This window comes from Hibiscus syriacus, unplaced genomic scaffold (assembly GCF_006381635.1).
Source record: "Hibiscus syriacus cultivar Baekdansim isolate YM2019G1 unplaced genomic scaffold, ASM638163v2 tig00110393_pilon, whole genome shotgun sequence".
In the NCBI taxonomy this organism is placed as follows: domain Eukaryota; kingdom Viridiplantae; phylum Streptophyta; class Magnoliopsida; order Malvales; family Malvaceae; genus Hibiscus; species Hibiscus syriacus.
Window position 1 is genome coordinate 884986 of NW_024062721.1, and position 19681 is coordinate 904666.

General features: G+C 36.2%; 2 protein-coding genes across 2 annotated transcripts; one reads left to right on the plus strand and one right to left on the minus strand.

Moving 5' to 3' along the window:
- The first annotated feature begins 1280 nt into the window (after positions 1 to 1280).
- Positions 1281 to 10713, plus strand: LOC120123460. Its single transcript, XM_039142349.1, has 3 exons — positions 1281 to 1386; positions 1828 to 1976; positions 10483 to 10713. Exons 1-3 carry the CDS (start codon positions 1290 to 1292, stop codon positions 10558 to 10560), a joined length of 324 nt encoding a protein of 107 aa, XP_038998280.1. The 5' UTR covers positions 1281 to 1289; the 3' UTR covers positions 10561 to 10713.
- A 3956-nt stretch (positions 10714 to 14669) lies between these two features.
- LOC120123438 (transcription factor bHLH149-like) lies at positions 14670 to 15493 on the minus strand. The gene has a single exon (XM_039142334.1). It carries the CDS (start codon positions 15394 to 15396, stop codon positions 14794 to 14796), a length of 603 nt encoding a protein of 200 aa, XP_038998265.1. The 5' UTR covers positions 15397 to 15493; the 3' UTR covers positions 14670 to 14793.
- Positions 15494 to 19681: the final 4188 nt, after the last annotated feature.

Consider the following 19681-nt stretch of genomic DNA (forward strand, 5'->3'; position numbering starts at 1 on the left):
GAGAAAGATTTGTAAAGTGATAAATGTTTTTCCATTATCTAAAAAGTAATTAGATTTTGACAGACTAGCCAATAGTCAATAGGCCGTATTTTTGGATAAATGACACTTATGGTCATTATACGGTTTTAAAACTTATTTTTTAATTACTAAAGTTTCAAACGTTACATTTTAATAACTAAAGTTATCGATAAATAATAAAATGGTCACTCAGGTGATAAAAACAATGTTTAATATCTAATCTAAAACCTTACGAGATTCTAGATGATAAAGAATGATTGATAATAACATGAAAATTCAACTTCTTCCCTTTTCCCACTCGACATGAAGACTTTAGAAAGCTAATATGTGACATTTTTTACTTTTCAAATTATATATATGACAATTTTGTTTTCACCATGATTGACACTGGATGTTTCAATCGGTGGAGTTGTAGCTTGAGGATGAGATCCAAAAGAGGTACAACAATAATATATCATGATCTAGGGATAGTCGTGCATCATTGAATCAAAGGGGTAAGAATTTTATATTTTATTGTTCAAGTTGATTTTGGTGCACTGACTCTTTATTTGATCTTTGGTGGCTTCTGTTAACCTTCATTGTGATGCAGTTCAAATCGAGAATAACAACGATTCTACGATTATCTTTTGTTTACTCATGTTAAATATAGAGATACTCTATCGTATAGCTTAATGGGATAATAGAACAAAGTAGGGGATAATTGATCATTTGCTTTCAAACAAGGTAGAACATAGAATTTTTCTATGATTTTAAGCATCTCTGAGTGTAATATGTACTGCAGTATGAATATAGCTTTGTCTAGTATAATTTTTTGGAGCTATTCTTTAGAATTTATGATAGCTTTTTTCCTTGCTACATAAGACAATTACAGTGAAGACATTCCCATTAAAAATGAGAATCAATTATAGAAGATGTTATAGAAGTCGCCATGGGATTTTTGTTATTGAAGATGAAGTTTTTAAAATATTTTAAGAGTTAGAAATGTTCTTAAGGACCAAATTGATTTTTTAGCCACAATTTGGGATTCAAATTATATATTAACCATTTTAAATATGTGTTCGAATGATTATTTTGTTATTTATCGATTATTTTAGTGATCCGAATGTATCTTTTGAAAATGTAACGACTTAAATTAAAACACTACAACTTTAGAGACCGGGGTTTGTACTTTATTCTTTTTCTTCAAGGAAAAAACACCGGTCGAACTTCTGGCCTAATTAAAATGGGAGTTTTGAGTAAAAACTTCGTCTTGCCCTCGAAATAACCTAACCATGGCATTGATGCAAGTTCTTAACAGCACAAAGGCAATTCCTTTGTCAAATCCATATGGTTTCTCGAGGCTCTTCTCCAAGTCAAGTTCATTTATTGGCAACGTCTTCTCTTTCCTTCCTAGACAACAGCAAGAACACTAAAAATGAAATATCCCTATAATTCCTTTTGGTTCCTGGGAAACTAATAGAATCTCATTCGTTTTAGTTTTTTTTTCGGGCTTCTAGTATTGCTCAGAATAATGTGTATTTTAGGGGAAAATCAGATCTTTTTTATCAGTCCAGTGAACTTGAATGATTAGCTAAATCCTAAATGGGCTTTTCCATTCATGTTGTTAAATTTTGTGGATTCTTGAGAAATATCTTTTAGAATAGCTACATAGACAGACCTAGCATGAAGTTGGTCCTTTTTCATGTCTACAAGCTAAGTTAGTATCATAAGGAGAATTTATTTTCCCAAAAGCAACTATAATCTTTTTGATCATTGTAATCTTGAAATTTTTAAAATTGAATTCGAGAAGTGACCTTGTTATTGTTGCAGAGAAGGTTGGAATACCAGAATTTCTGAATGGAGTAGGGAATGAGGTTGAAACTCATGTAGCAAAGCTGGAATCCGAGATTGGTGACTTTCAGAAACTGCTAGTCGCCCGCACTCTTAAGCTCAAGAAACTTGGAATTCCTTGCACGCATGTAATGATTCCCGACTCACACTCTGAAACACAAATTTTGTTTAGTATGTATGCTTCGGTCGAGCAACTGCATACTTTTGTGCAGTTATTATTACCTAGTTATGCAGCATTGTTGATAGCATTTGTGTATACTAATTTTTTTAATGCTCCCACTATGTTGCCCCTAGTTTACGATATAAACTCCTAGCTCGTTGTTTATCAAACTGGAATTGCAGCTGACTGAACTATCAGGATTCTGTTCTTTTATGGCCTTAGTCTAAAGCTGTGTGTTTATTATTTGTTTAAATTAGCTTGAGTAGTTCATTAGCTTGTGCCACATAGGATCTTCCAAAGCTTAAACTTACAAATATGGGAGCTGACAAATAGTTTGAAAGAGCAGGATAGAATAAAATGGTTTAGCGACCATGGTTTAGTCTTTGCTTGGTATGAAGGAAGGAAATGAGCAAGGAGGATGTGAAATTTGTTAATAAAACCAATTTCTAACTTTGTAACTTAACCACTAGATTAACAAATTTTCCCCTCCCAGTGTTTTCTGTTGTTCATAGCAAGCAAAGCCTGAAAGTGTGTTCTCATCCTTCTCAAAGGACTTTGGCATGAGCACATATAGTTCTGCACTTCTCATCCTTCTCAAAGGACTTTGGCATGAGCACATATAGTTCTGCACTTTTTAATGTCTTGTAGAGAATAATCTTCTTGCGATAGCTATATAGCATGCAATGTGTCGTGATTGTCTTTTGGGTGGACCCGAAATTGGGTTTCGACTTAGGAAAAATGATTTGGAGTCGCCATCGATCATTTTAAAATAAGATTTGGGTTGATCGAACACTATCTTACATGATCTGCATTTCACCAGAAATGTGTTGGGTTCGAGAGTCGATTACGGTCAATAAATGATTAGCACCCTTGAACCGCCCTTTCGGTATCAATTAATTTATCGGTTGTCTTTATGGAAAAAGTTAAAATTTTAAATTTAAATTTAAATTTAAAACATCGATTCAAATAATTACCTTTGATCGATTAAAATTACCACAAAATGTTAGATAATGAAATAAAAATATATACGAGGAAAAAAGTTCTAATTTAAAATAGGTAATAGAGATAATTAAAAGTTAGTAAAAAAAGAAAATAAATAAAAATTAAAAGAAATTAAAAGAAAGAAAGAAAATAAAATGAATAAAATAAAAAAGTAAAAGGGTTAGTTAAATAAAAAATAAAAAAATATTTAAACTAAAACCATGAAAGAAAAAATAAATAAATAATAAAACAGAAATGATTAAATTAAAATAAAAGTAAGATAGAGATTCCAAAATAAAAACAAATGCAATTAGTGACCAAATTAAAAGAAATAAAAACATTATTCCATCGCTACAAAGGAGGAACTCCTTAATTGCTAGTGTCCTAATTAAACCAAAAAATCTATGAAACTAAAAAAACCCTTATTTCACGCGTGAATTCATTTCTTTCAACTGTGCTCTCTCCTTCTTTTGTTTTCCTCACTGCGGCGCAAAGAGAGAAGGAAGCCATCGTTGCCGTAAATCGATGATGAATACAAGCCGACCGACTCACGATCTTAACTATCTCTCTTTCTCTGCCTCTTCAAAAAAAAATGAACGGTTTCTAGTCCGATGAAGTAACATCGGTGGCCCCGGTTCCAATGGAGAACGAGGTAACTTCTCTTCTTTCTTCTTTCTTGATTTATATTTTCCGAAAGGGTTTGAATTTTGGTATCTCTGTGGCTTCCCAAAGTAGTCCCCTCTTATCGTGTTCTTCCACCCATTTATAGCAAATGATTTTGTTATTTTTAGTTCGAATTTTTGATCCCAACTGAACTAAAACTCTTGATTTTTGTTGTTTGTTGTGTCCTCTAATTCCACGGTGTTACTTGGTGCCGAGAAAACCGGCGTTGACTGTGTTTGGTTGAGAAGCATACGACGTGCGGGTGTGGGAGTCTTCGATGAGAAATTAGTGTCTACAACTGTCCCTCTTTGTTCTTTTTCGTGGAACGAAAATTAGGACAAAGATAAAAAGACACTAATTTTCGTTCGATGGAGTTGAAAATTAACTGATATTTCAATTAAGAAAAACTTCCTGTCGAATTAAGTTGTGGATGACTCTCCCTCGTGAAATCGAGTTTATCTCGAAATGATATAGAATTGAAGCCGCAGTTCGGGACTTGAATCGGGATGCGACTTCTCATTGCCCTTTGGTCTTCTTCTCGGCTTAAAGACCTTAGTTGGAAATTCGACTGGAAAGTAGTTCATTGACTCCATCATGTGGTTGATAGGCCTTCGAGCTGAATGAAATCGAGCTCGAAAGGTCTTTGTCGACAGATAATTTTTCTTGACTTAAGTTATGCTACTGAAGAACAGTTTTTTGTCACTAAGGCACGGCTAACCCATGTCTTCTTCTAGACTTGAAAACCTCGACTGCAACCGGACAGTAGTGTGATTAATATGTCATTGAATGGAATCGAACTCGACAACTATGTTGACAGATAGCCCCTCTTGCCTCAAGCTATGCTGTAAGTTTTATTTGCCTCTGAGTTGAATGTAATCGAACTCGAAGGTCTTCGGTTGGCAGATAGCCCTTCTCGACTTAAGCTATGCTGCAAATGATGTGCCTTGGAGCTGAGCGTAGTCGAACTCGAAGGTCTTTGGTTGGCAGATAACCCTTCTCGACTTAAGTTATACTGCAAATGATATGTCTTGGAGCTGAAAGTAGTCGAACTCGAAGGTCTTTTGGTGACAGATAACCCTTCTAGCCTTGAGTTATGATGTAAATGATATGCCTTGGAGCTGAGCGTAGTCGAACTCGAAGGTCTTTTGGTGGCAGATAGCCCTTCTAGCCTTGAGCTATGCTTCAAATGATGTGCCTTGGTGCTGAGCGTAGTTAAACTCGAAAGTCTTTTGGTCACAGATAACATTTCTAGCCTTGAGTTATGTTGTAAATGATGTATCCTCGAAGCTGAGTGTAATCGAACTCGAGGGTCTTTGGCAGATAGCCCTTCTCGACTTAAGCTATGTTGCAAATGATGTGCCTTGGAGCTGAGCGTAGTCGAACTCGAAGGTCTTTGGTTGGCAGATAACCCTTCTCGACTTAAGTTATGCTGCAAATGATATTCCTTGGAGCTGAGCGTAGTCGAACTCGAAGGTCTTTTGGTGACAGATAACCCTTATAGCCTTGAGTTATGTTGTAAATGTTGTGCCCTCGAAGCTGAGTGTAATCGATGTGCCTTGGAGCTGAGCGTAGTCGAACTCGAATGTCTTTGGTTGACAGATAACCCTTCTCGACTTAAGTTATACTGCAAATGATATGTCTTGGAGGTAAGCGTAGTCGAACTTGAAAGTCTTTGGATGGCAGATAGCCTTTCTCGACTTAATCTATTCTGCAAATGATGTGCTTTTGAGTTGAGCGTGGTCAAACTTCGAAGGTCTTTTTTTGCAGATAAGCCTTCTAGCCTTGAGTTATGTTGCGAATAAATAAAGAAATGACTTCCCTTCTAAGCCGGTCGTAATTCTTCAGGTGGTTCCCCTGAGCAGGTCTACACAAAGTGATATGATTTTGGATGATTCCCCTACATGTGAATGCCCACTGATAAATTCTGTCAGCTGAATATCTTCCGTTGTGGAATTGAAATATGGCTGGAAATCTGAAGTTGATTGTCAATCTTGCAATCTGTCGAGTTGGTTGAGGTGTAGCTTCTTGCTGTTGAGTTAAGCAACCACCATCGATCTTTAAAGGTGCTTTTGAATCGAGTATCATTCGTCTTGAAGTCGAAACTTGACTCTAAAAGCTGTAAAAAATCATGTTTGCAAAAAAGAATAAATATGATGTTCTTAGGTATGCCTAAGATGCATGCAACATGAATTATTTATGTTTTATCTCTTGGATTGGAGTCCCGTGCTTTGTCTGCCAATATGGTCCCTAGAATCGATCGTGCCCCATTCTCTTTTCGAGCTTTGGCTTTACAAACCTTTCATATATGAGATTGTCCTGTTTGAAAATATTTTTCTCCTTTTTCTTGTTTTAGGAGGGAAAAGGATAAAAATGATGTAAAATATTGCTCCTTAATTGAATCAAATTGTAAACACGAGTTCAAAGTATATCAAAGGAATCAATAGCTCTTTTAATGCTTTCAGAGTTATAGCTCTTTGACAAATGTTCAAATGGATGAGTTGACTTTAGGTTGACCTAAGGTTTCATCAATGAAAATGTCATTTTTTCGGTTATTGCAACATGCTTTTCTTGGGCTTGGCATTTTAATTGGATGCGGACAAAATGACGCAACTAGCATTATCAATTACTAGACCTTCTAATTCGGTTCTCTGAAATGTTCCATTTGTTCAAGTTTTGTAAGCTCTTCTAACAAAGGTAATGCAGAAATATCGGTCTCAAAATGAAATTCTTGAGTGCTCGTGTGAAATTGACTATAACAGGTGTTCCTTACCTCCCTTAGTCCACTTTTACCGAAACTCCTTATTTAAATAAATTTAATTCGCCATTGTCTGGCTAGCTGAATCCATAAAGTCGGGCAGTTTAACCAATTGCTCTAGAGGGACATCTCAATATGTAAACACCTTTACCATGTTAGCTGAATCTTATCCATAAAGCCGAGTCGTTTAACCAATTGTCTTAGATGGACAGCTCAAGCTTTATTGTATAATATAATAACTTTTATCAGACTAGCTGAATATTATCCATAAAGCCGGGGCGTTTAACCAATTGCTTTAGATGGACAACTCAAGTTTTATTATATATAATATTATAATCTGATTATACGGATCCAATTTATTAAGTTTGTCAAGAAGAATCTGTTATAGTCTAGGTGTTTTTTTAAAGTCAAGAAATCTCATCTTTAAAGTTCAATTTTCAAGCAACTGACCTAAACTAGATTTACATACTCGACTATTCCATCTTTGAAGATCATTATCATCACTGAACGTCTTAAATAAAAAGTATAGAAATGTCATATGCAAAAGATGCCCTATGTTTTCTGCACCTATGCACATCTAAATACTAAGTCTTATGAAGGGAGAATGCTATGTCGGTTCTTAAAAGAGAAGGGTATGGTGTTCGAGCATTCCTTCTGGAAAAAAAGGTCATTATTTTACCAATTTTAATCATGTCACTTTGTCAAAGATATATAACTTCGATCATTTACAAAGTTTTTTGACTCAGTTGATATTCAAAGAATTCAAGTTGTAGATTTGATTAAATACTCAACATAAATTCATTGAAATATCCAAAGAAAATTCAAAAACAAGTTTCAAATATGAGAAAGTTCAAAAAACAAATTCAAACAAGATGCCTCAAAATTGAATAAGGCCTCATCAGGATGCCCCGCTTGCCATGACTCGTTCTGCTTTGGGAGTGTCATTGCCTTCATCGTAAAATTTTAGCTCTTTTCTGTCCATCATTAGCTGGATCAAAGCTCTAAATTCGGCACATTCTTGTACATCATGTTCATCTTCTTCTTTTTTGAGCAGGGGTTATGCAGATGGGGCGTGTCAAAGGCTTGAGGCGGTGTATCTAGTATGTGTTCCCTTTTGATGAGACATATTTTCGTTAGTTAATGCAAATGCAAAGGAATGAAAATAACAAAATGCAAAATATGTCTAAATACATGATGTATGAAATGTCAAAGGCATTGATCCAAAAATGTGTTTGATATTATGAACAATCCTTATTGGGGACAAAAGTGTTACGTTTGGAGAGACAAAAAACATTTTGATGGTATAGATCCCGAACAGCTTCTGACAAGTTGATTCGTCTTTCGTCCTTTTTGTTACCGATTGAATATCCAGTTGAACCGTTTCGGCTCCTTTGGCTAAACTTGTGCAAGTGACGAACTGCTTACCAAAAAAAAGGTCTCGAATGACTACATCTTCGACTTTCACTCTCTGCCGAGCTTGTTTATAATGAAAGTGCCATTAGAGCCCCCCATCTGAAGTTTATCGGCTTGTTTCTTGAATTCTTTATCTTGTTCTCGTAGTTCTTGAAAGGACCGTCTGGGTCAGTAACATTTTCCTCGTCTTGCCCCTACAACCTTTGCCTCTGAGTATTCTTTGACCACAGCTGAACTTTTGAGTTTTTCATCTCTTTGTATTATAACCCTTTTGTCTATTAATGCAGATTACTCATGTTTAACAAACACATTTTTGGTGGATCAACACCTCTTTTGAATGATGTAAATGATGAAAAATAAAAAAGAACAAAAATGAAAGGAAAAAGTTAGTGAGATAAGGATAATAAAAAATTGATGAAAATGAAAATTCCTACCCCACATGATATCTACCCCACATGCTTATTTTTACTACCTGGACATGATCTCTATCCCACAAGTTGATTTTGAGCAAGTCCTAATCGCATAAATTTCTAGTTCACATACTTTGAACATGAAATAAAGCAAGAAATAATATCAAAGCATCCTAGGGTTTGGAATGAGATTTTGGGGTAGGCTCTAATTCCCTGTAATCTCCCGATTTAGGTTCTAAAAAAAAGTATTCGAGTTCTCCTTGCTGGTGCCCCCTTGGGCTTGCTAGACCCTTAGTCCTAAGCCCATTACAAGCTTATGTTGACTAAGTTAAACTCGAGAGGATACATTCCCTTATACCTATACGGAGAATAAATTCACACGAAGACATAAGGTATATGAATCCCGAAAGTTACTTGCTAGGCCTATACGGAGAATAAATTCCCACGAAGGCGTTGCTTTCACCCCCACTTAAAAGGGTTTGGAGCTCAGGTATAGAGCCAGAGATGAATTTTTCAAAAATCTGAAATCATTGAAAGAAAACATCAGTACAACTATGTATTTTAAAAAATAATCAAAGGTAAATAATTGGAATCGAATAAGTAAATTAAAATTAAAATTTACTATTTTCGCATAAAAAGACAACCGAAAATTAATTCTGGCCTGACTCACTTACCTGTCCTAAGCGGAGTCGCCAAGCTGTCGCGACCGTCTTTCGAGTGGACCCGGAATTGGGTTTCGACTTAGTAAAAATGATTTGAAGTCACCATCAATCATTTTAAAATAAGATTTAGGATGATCGAACATCATCTTATCTGATTTGCGTTTCACTATAAATGTGTCGGGTTCGGGAGTTGATTATGGTCAAGGAAGGATTAGCACCCTTGAATCACCCTTTTGGTACCAATTAATTTATCGGTTGTCTTTACGGCGAAAATGAAAAATTAAAATTAAAATTTAAAATATCGATTCGAATAATTACCTTTGATCGATTAAAATTACCACTGAAAATACCACAAAATGTTATATAATGAAACAAAAATAAATACGAGAAAAAAATCTAAAATAAAATAGGTAACAGAGATAATTATAAGTTAGTAAAAAAATGAAATAAACAAAAAAAATTAAAAAAATTAAAAAAAAATTAAAATAAAGAAAGAAAATAAAATGAATAAAATAAAAAAGTAAAAAGGGTTAGTTAAAAAATAAAATAAAAAAAATTAAACTAAAACCGTAAAAGAAAAAATAAATAAATAATAAAACAGAAATGACTAAATTAAAATAAAAGTAAGATAGAGATTCCAAAATAAAAACAAATACAATTAGTGACCAAATTAAAATAAATAAAAACATTATTCCACCGCTACAAAGGAGGAACTCCTTAATGGCTAGTGTCCTAATTAAACCAAAAACGCGTGAATTCATTTCTTTCAACTGTGCTCTCTCCTTTTGCTTTCCTCATTGCGGCGCAAATAGAGAAGGAAGCCATCGTTGTCGTAAATCGGCGATGAATACAAGCCGATCGAACTCCGATCTCGACTATCTCTCTTCCTCTGCCTCTTCGAAAAAAACGAACGATTTCTAGTCCGATGAAATAGCGTCGGTGGCCCCGATTCCAATGGAGAACGAGGTAACTTCTCTTCTTTCTTCTCTCTTAATTTATATTTTCCGAAAGGGTTTGAATTTTGGTATCTCTCTGGCTTCCCAAAGTAGTCCCCTCTTATCGTGTTCTTCCACCCATTTATAGCACATGATTTTGTTATTTTTAGTTCGAATTTTTGAGTCCCAACCGAACTAAAACTCTTGATTTTTGTTGTTTGTTGTGTCCTCTAACTCCACGGTGTTACTTGGTGCCGAGAAAAACGGCGTTGACTGCGTTTGGTTGAGAATCATACGGCGTGCGGCTGTGGGAGTCTTCGGTGAGAAATTAGTGTCTACACAATGCACTGGTTTATACTCAACCTAATGGGTTAGATCCATCAGCTATGATTACTAATTATCTGATTGTTATACAGAGTAGAATGTCGGCATATAGTCTTGATATCTGCCGAGTTGAATTAGCGTTACACGCAATTTTGCTGTATTGTGGTAGTTTTATCCGCGATGCCTATGCGCGCTCGTTGTCCTATGAAAGTGTTTTGTTTTTTAGGGTGTAAAAAACTTTGCTATTTATGTACATATATTTGTAGAATTGTCATTTCGTTTCTACTGAGATTGAGTTAACAACTCATGGATTTTTATTTCGGTCTTGCAGAGAAAGCTGATACTGAAATATACACACAAATATAGGTTGGGTTTGTGGAGGCCGAGGGCTGAACCATCCAAGGCCTAATTGGGAGCTATACAAAGATGTTGCTGCTAGAGCCCTTTCTTTTTTTTCCTTTCTGCCTCGAGAATGAGTACCGAAAATCGGTGTTTTAATCAAATTTCTGAGTATTTAATTGCAGTTTGCAACTCTAGTTTCTTAAGAGATGTCTACCGTCGATTATAGTACGGCTGCCCCGGAGAAACTAATATACAGTCCGACGCTCATTTGAGTACTTCATCAGTATCCACGACCTTGTGTATGTCATTGCCAAAGAAAGTCCATTCTTCCATAACTAGTTATATGTAGTTACTCTAATTTGCTGCCAGTTGCAGTAAAGATGCCTCAACAATAAAAATAAGGGTAAATTCATTAGTGATCCCATTTGTTTCCAGTTTGTCTTATTTTTGGTCACCGATTTTTAAAAAGTTACGTTCCGATCACTTTTGTTTTTGATACGGGATATGTGCCTGTTTTTTCATAGGCAGCTCTTATGGCCTTCGCAAAGGATGAAGGGTCACAATCGAAGCCACTAAGGATCCATCCACGTGTGGGAAGATGTCCCCAGTACATGCTTATCAGATGTTGAAACGGTTGAAACGTGAGAGAGTCCAAACTATCTTTTGTCACAAGATAAAAGAGTCATAATTAATTAGGACAATGGTTGTGTGCGACTTTCATTTATTGTGCAGCTAATAACACGCCACCGCCCCTTTTTAACTCCCAACATGTGGCCAAACTGCCAAGGAACCCACCCGTCCCTCTCCTGTTTGTTTGATATACATTTTGTCCTCTTCCTTCCCACCCTTGGTTTTTAGGGCCCCCAAACCCTCTTTGTTGGGCCCCCTCCCCTAATACTTATGGCGGTTGGGCCCCTTGACAACTCAAAAGCGATCTCTTGTTTCGTCATTTATTGCTCCCACCGTCTTTGTTTGTTAAAACCCTTTTTAACATGATGAAGTCGAGATACAAAGCAAGGAATTCCATGTTTCAACTTCAAAGCCTGTTGATCCAAGCCAATGAAGCAATTTGCGTTAATTGCATCAAAAGCCTTTGAACTAACATAAATCGTAAACTAATCTCAAACTTCGAAACAGTTTATTTGTAATCTCAAGATATAATTATTGTATTATTCTTATTTTTTCAACAACCAAGACATTAGATTAGGTGTTAAATAACATATCAATTTGTGTATGTACAATTATATATGTAAATAAAATTTTATATTTATATAGACAGTATCTGTGAAAATTGTTTTTAGTTAGTATTGATAATTTAGATATATTTTATAAACATAACTAATCGAATTTATATCTTTTAAAAAATATATTATCTTTTATAGCTAAGTTCACATATAATGATGATAGAGCTTTGAGGCTAATGATAAGAAATAATTGTGAGAAATAAAATGAAGGGTGGGATTGGGTTTGGCGGTTGTCGTATGCACAGCCATAGCCGTTCACATGCATAATAATGCAGTGGGAGAAAGAGAACGTACGGTGGTTGATCCAACGAAAAGAGCTAGTAGCATATAAATCTGGTTTGCTGACATGACAGTAGGAGACACGTGGCATAACTATACATGTACAACGTCACCATCAGGGCACCACCAAAGAAAGTGAAATGTGGCATGCCACGCTGGAAGGACATAGGTGTCACAAACTTTTAACAAGGGAAAGAAAACAAGAGGTCGAGATAATGAAATTTCTTTGCCCCGCCATCTGCTCACCTGACCTCCTCCTGCCCTTTGTTTCTTCCTTTGTTTTCTTTTGTAGCTCCACCCATATCTACACGCACGCACGCACTCATATTCATATATTATATATCAAGTAGGATGGATTGAGAGAATATCGAACAGTAGATGATCACATTTTATAAAAATTATAAATTCTTCTTTAATTTAAATATATTTTTATTTTTATTGATAATCTAATTTTATATTTATATTTATATTTATATTTTTATATACCTAAAATTACTCCTAACATAAAATATTTCGTAGATCCATAATATCGATCATATCCTAATAACATCATTGTTTTCAAGAAGCATAACAAACAAGAATTCAAATAATAAATTCATATATATAATAAATATGGTTCCAAAAGAGTGGGGGCCTCGCTCAGGCTCTCTCACCTGTCTCATGCAATGCAAGTTGGGTCAGCGTCATGTACACCCACCACAAAATCTACCACCTTCAAGCAAACCCCAAAATAAATAGAACAAACCCTAGACATATTGAGCTAACGTGATCTCCTTTTGGAACTGGAAACAATTGGCAGCAAAAGGAGAAAAGTAGGAAGTTTAGGGCTCCATTGAGTGTATACATATATGTACCAAAATGTAATCACCTGAATAAAGGTAACGTTGGAGAAATCCCGATCCATCAATTCCTTAGTGTGCAAGGAGAATGAAGGGACTGACAAGACAGCATCTTGTTTAGGGTTTTAATTATGGAGGAGGATAAAAGGGGTGCTAATGATCAAAGACACAGGGGCGCCGATTACTTGAGGTAATTGTCATGGTCAGGTTGAGGTTCTGTGCAAATTTTTAAAAAGAGGTATTTTCTCGTAAAGTAGAGTTAAACAAAAAAAATGAGATAAGCTTTACAGTTGTAGCAAAGTTCTAATTATTGATATTTTTCATATGACTTCAAAAATATTCGATCGTAGGTTCTGTGTTTTTTAGTCCAAAATTTTTATCCCTAAACTTTAAACCCTAAACTCTAAACCCTAAACCCCAAATACTAGAACTGAGAATTGGCCGATTTTGTTCAGCTCTGTTATTTGGTTAATCTGGAAAAGAAGAAATCAGGTAGTTTTCGACTTTGAAATGGTTGAGAGAGATTCAATCATCCAATAAGCCTTGAGACTTACTCAAGAGGTTGAAAATTCGAAAACCCTAAAGACTGAGATTAATCAAACCAAGAAGAATGTCCAATATGGATGGAAAAAACCAGAGATTAGCTACTGTAAAATAAACACTGATGGAAAAAGAAACCAGAATGATGGAGATGCAGTATGTGGAATAATAGCTAGAGACTACGAAGGTAATTGGCTCTGGGGATTTGGCAGGAAAATAGGTATTTGTTTCTTATTGGAAGCAGAACTCTGGGGAATTCATGAAGGTTTAAAAATGACATGGATAAAAGGAGAAAGAAAAGTTATACTGGAATCGGATAACAAGGAAGCAGTAAAACTGATAAACAATAGATCGACCGAACACAGACAACTAACAATACTTCAACACATAGACAATCTGCTCAAAAGGAATTGGGAAGTAAAGATTCATAACATACCGAGGGAGGCCAACCGAGTCACAGACATCATCGCCAAGCAAATGAGGAACCAACGAGAAAATTCTATTTTTATGCACATTTACCCTAAGGAAGCTGAGGAGATAACTAGAGCTAGAGGTGATAAAACGGGTTTTTAAGAGGCCCATTCACATATATTAAACCAAAAAAGAAAAAGAGGAACAATTTTTTTTTTTTTTTTTTTTTTTTTTTACATTTTCAAGGGGTTAAAGGAGGGAGGAGGGGGATGGGGCCCCGGCACATGCAAGCCAATTGAGGGGTGGGGCTAGGGGGAGTGGATGCACTTCAAAATGTAGGGCCACGGAGGCACATGCGCTGCGACTGTCAAGGCAAGGGCTACTTAATCAAGGGCACATGTTGTGAGGATGTTTCGCTCATAAAAACACCTCGCATTACGCCTATCCTATGTTCATATTTATGCAAATACATTGCCACATGAAAAATGAAAGGAACTAAATGAATTCAAATTGAATCTGTTATTAATTAGGGTTCATATCTTACAAATATCTATCGCATTTAAACTTTACATCCATCTGACAAATCGTTGTCGCAAACTAGATCATTTGCCGACACAATTTTGAAGTTCCTTTGGTTCCACTCCAAAGAATTAAACCAACATGTGTGCCAAAGAAGTGATTGGTTAGGCTTCAATTATTCCACTAAAACAAAGAAGTAGGTGGCGTGGGTATGGTATGTTCTATTTTATTATTAATCCATTAATTGACTGGTGCTTTGCTCAGCATTAAAAAACCAAAGAATAATAATAAATATAATGAAATAAACATCTAGTGGAGGAGCTCAAAAGAAAGGGGGGAAAATGTCATGTATACACAATAAAATAGAAAGGGAGAAAAAGGTCATGTACACACAATAAAATACAGGAATTTGAGAATCTCACCAAAAACAGTTTCCGAAAATAATAATAATCACAAATGAACATCTTTTCAAGAGTTGGCATTCGACGCAAGCCGGTCCGCCGCCCGCTGCGGTCCATAGCCGGCGAGAAACTCGGTGATAGCCGTCATGGCTCGAACTTGCATCTCCAGGGCCGCTATGTAATCGCTGGTTTCCTCTATGAGGTTCGAGAACGATAATTTCCGGCAGCCGGGAACCAGACGTCCCAAAACCTTCAACTTCCTCTGAATGACAGGCGTTTTTCTCTTCTCCATGTTAAACGCCGGCTTCCTCAACCTCGTATTGGCGGCGGCCTTGGCCTTCTTTTGTCTGGACATCTTGCGAGCGGTGAGGATCGCTCTGCTCCAACGCGTGGTTCCTTTGGCCAAAACGGCGAGGACTCTGTCAGCCGTATCGTGAACTTCCTGTACGGTGGAGGAGGAAGTTGAGGTCAGACGAGAACGGCGGAGGGCCTGGATGAGCTTGGAGGAGTAGATGTGTTGCTCGCGTTGTGTTCGCCATCGCTTAATTCTTTGGTTACGTTGATGAGAATGAGAAGAGGCAAGCCTCTGGTCTGGTATCCTTCGTTTCCGCCGTTTGAACTCGGGACACGTGTCGGGGGCGGGTTCGAGGCTAGGTATGCAGGAAGCCATGGAAAGTCGGGAATAATTGCAGAAAGGAGTGGAGAGGAAATGAAATGAGTGGAAATTAGAGAGGAAAAAGAAACACGGCGTTACCGAATTAGGGGCTTGGAATGACTTTATAAAATCGATTCACCCCCTCCCAAAAAAAATACACGCGGGTTCCAGGTTCTGTGTTGTCTCTCTTTCTTGTTTATTTTATTAAATATATAATTTATTTATTTTAACAAAAATGAGGGCATAAAATTTGATGTTTTTCTTTAAAAAAAAATTATCGATGATCGGTATATTTATCGATTTAATACAGGTCAGATTATATTTTTCGATCTAACACCCGTAGCAGTAAAGCGCGCCTCTGAATCGCGTTATATGCTGATTTGACGTCACGTGGAGTATAGCGTGCCCCCCGCTCTACGATATACGCCACGTAGGGGTATAGCGCGAATCAGGGGCCGCGCTATACGCCGTACCAAAATTATATTTAATGCGGTCCCTAGTCCACGCTATATAATAATTACATATAACGTGGTGCAGGTACCGCGCCTTATATATTTATAAATATACTCCTCCGGTTCTCACAACTCCTCAGATCTCTCATCTCAACTTATAAATTAATACAAAAATTCCGTCAACGAGTAATAATTATGACAATCTTCTCATATTTGATTTAGAAGTTCGTGCGATTTTTTGTTATAAAGTAATTTTGTTATAATTTTTTAATTATATTTATTGTTTATTATCATTATTTGAAAAAAATATTATACTAATTATTTTCAATTAATTTTTATGTTTGTAAAATTGAAAAGCGGGAGCATACGTCGAAATAGTTTTGCGGTGCAAGTAATAATATAAAATTATATTATTTTAATTATTTACGTTGATGTGTAAAAAAAAATTTGTGTTATATTTTCGTTCATATATAATTTATTTAATCAGGTTTGTTTCAGTTATTTTTTTTGCAGATATAATATTGTCGCACTTTTAAACTCAAAGAATGGCACGACTTTCAGCTATTGTTTATTAAGATGGTGAAATTCGAGAAGATGAAACCGACGTTGTTTTCGTATCAAAATGAGCGTGTTAAAATATCATTCAAGGGAAACATAACTCTTGAGGAGCTGATAACGAAGATTTCGAGGAAAATTCATGTTGGAAGTAGTAGAAGAATGTCGTCGTTGCAGTACAAATTTCCAACATCATTGTTGCCATTAACTTATACAGCGTTCAAACTTTCGAACAATGATGATGTTCAAATGATGGTTGAAGCTCAAAGTAATTATTCAGACGCCGCTATTGAGATGTATGCACATTTTGTTTAAGTGCGTTCTGTTCGGGATCAATCTTTAAGCTCACACTATGGGCTGGCTGAACAAGTTGATCAAGTTGACAGCCCAACTACAGTAATGTGTAATGATTTTAATGCCATAATGGGGAGAGATTCATCCGCAACTCCTTACGATATGTACCGAGGTGGGTCAACGAACAATCCGTATGGCAACACCGCGTCCAGTTCAAGGGGAAGGCATTCATCTGCAAATTTCTTTGACCATATGGAGATGCCATCAATGCAACCATCTGTGCAGTTTTCATTTGACACGATGGCTTCAAGCTCCAGGGGGAGGCATTCGACTGCGAGCTTTTTCGATCTCAATGTCGATATGCCTTCCAGTTCAAGGGGAAGGCGTGCAAGTAGTAGGTTCTTCGACCTAAATGTGGAGAGCATGGAGGAACCATCATCTCCACCAGAAGAACCGCTTCGTGAGCCTGGTGCGGATGGTGCTGAGACTGGACTATTCATTCACCCAGAATCACCGCAATTAAACTCCGATGATGATGAAGTTCCAGGAAATGTGGCACAAACTGACCCTCTTGCACACATGTATGAAGCTAATTATGGTGCAATGTACGGACCAGAATTTGCGGATATGCCTCATCTCGGTGACTATGGATATTACTCATCAATAAATAATGGTGAGTTATCTTTAGGCATGGAGTTCTCAAGCAAAGAAGAAGCGGTGATGGCTATAAAAAATTACAATATCCATAATTCTGTTCAGTCCAGAGTTAACCGATCCACGACTGAAAAATATATATGCTACTGTGCCCGACACGAAAAATGATGCAATTAGATGGTTCGCGTATCGAAAAGGAATAGGAAAAACAACATATGAGAACTAACAGTATACAACGGTCCTCACACATGTTGTGCTGGAGAGGTCAACCAAGATCATCCCAACTTGGACTCTGAAGTGATATGTCAAGCCATCATGCCCATGGTAAAAACAAGCTCTCATATAGCTGTTGCAGTGTTGATTTCAACTATACAATCGCAGTATGGGTACACTGTCTCCTATAAAAAAGCTTGGTTGGCAAAACAAAATGCCATTGTCAAACTTCATGGCGAATGAGATGCATCTTACAACGAACTTCCAGGTTGGTTTAGGCTGGTGCAGACGTTGAATCCTGGGACAATTGTGGACTTCGAAACCTCTTATGCATACCATAATGATCGAGTTCTTCGCGATCGAAGCCAATTCTACCGGGTTTTTTTGGAGTTACCCACAGTGCGTTAATGTTGTCAAATACTGCAAGCATATGGTTCAGATCGACGAGACTTTCTTGTATGAAAAATACAAGCAAGTTTTATTATTGGCAGTTGTCCAAGATGACAATCGCAACATTCTTCCAGTTGCTTTTGCTCTTGTCGAATGAGAAGATACATATTCTTGGGCTTTTTTCCTTCGAAATTTACGTGCACATGTTATCACGAGGGAAAAAATTGTGTCATTTCAGATCGCGGAACGGGGATCAAAGTAGCAATGAAGTATTTGGGTTCAATGTGGCAACCACCCTTTGTCCAACATAGGTATTGTCTCCGACACATTGCTGCGAACTATCATGGAAGGTACAAGAAGAATGATGAGCGTCAATTAATTGTGCGCATAGGTAAGTGAAAGCAAGTCAGTAAGTTATACATATTTTGATCATTTTAATTTTGCAAAGAAAGCAAGTTAGTAAGTTATACATTTTTTGATCAGGTTACGAACTACTTCCTCGAACGTTTGAATCAATGCTTCAAGATTTGTGGGCGAAGAATGAGGAAGGATACGATTATATCAGCCTCATCGATAAAGAAATGTGGACGAACGCATATGATGGTGGATATCGATATGGACACATGACGACCAACTTGGCTGAGGCAATCAATTCAACCTTAAAGGGTGCACGTCACTTACCTGTAGCGACTTTGGTAAAATGTTACCGTATCAGCAAAGTGTCGAGATATTTAATTCTTAATCTAATAATCATACATTAAATAAATCAACTAATTATTACTAATAATTTAAATTAAATTAAAACGTTAAAATGTTACCGTATCAGCAAAGTGTAAAGATATATGATTTACATCCGAGCGAAGTATTCCATTATATATCTGCAAAAGAATTATATTAGTAAAATATTAAATAAAATAAAATACTTAAATAAATTAAATACATAATAGTAAAAATATTATAAAACATACCTTAAAAAAAGAGAGTATTTGAGAGAAATTTAGAGAATTTGGTGTGATAAAAGTGATTGAGGATGAGGGTATTTATAGAGAGGATTGAGATGTGGAGGGGCGGGTGTTTAGGGGTATAGCGCGCCCCCTGCACCGCGCTATACCCCACGTGTCAGATACCCAGGTATAGCGCAGATCAGGGGGCTCGCTATACCCACGTGATGTCAAATCACCGTATATCGTGGGGTAGGGGGCGCGCTATACCCACGTGACACCAAATCAGTGTGTAACACGGTTCAGGGGGAGCGCTTTACTGCTACGGGTGTTAGATCGGGAAATATAATCTGACCGGTGTTATATCGATAAATATACCGATCACCGGTGATTTATTAGGAAAAACGTCAAAAAATTTACTATTTATTAAAATAATTTTTTATTATTATATTTCAGGCGTCATTATGTAATCTTATTTATAACCATTAAAAATAAAACTCCCCAGTTATGTTTTAGATATTTTTAATATAATGATATAATAACAAAATTAATTTTAATGTTTATTTAAATAATTATATTGTTATATATATTTTTAGTGTATTTTAATTCTTAATATTTTAATTTTCTATTAGAATAACTTATATTATCGTTTGTTGGGTAATATTCAACCCATATTAGTGATTTAATATATATATATATATATATATATATATATATATATATATATATATAATTATTGATGTCACATTACATCTCCAAACACCAAAAATAATGATGTGTCACAAAAAAATGATAATATTA

Bases quoted from the DNA above. Each gene is read 5' to 3' on its own strand.
- LOC120123460 (XM_039142349.1), top strand. From the start codon at position 1,290: ATGGCATTGATGCAAGTTCTTAACAGCACAAAGGCAATTCCTTTGTCA. The intron at 1,387-1,827 runs GCAACGTCTTCT...TTATTGTTGCAG, and splicing joins CAAGTCAAGTTCATTTATTG to AGAAGGTTGGAATACCAGAA. The intron at 1,977-10,482 runs GTAATGATTCCC...TCGGTCTTGCAG, and splicing joins TTGGAATTCCTTGCACGCAT to AGAAAGCTGATACTGAAATA.
- LOC120123438 (XM_039142334.1), bottom strand. From the start codon at position 15,396: ATGGCTTCCTGCATACCTAGCCTCGAACCCGCCCCCGACACGTGTCCC.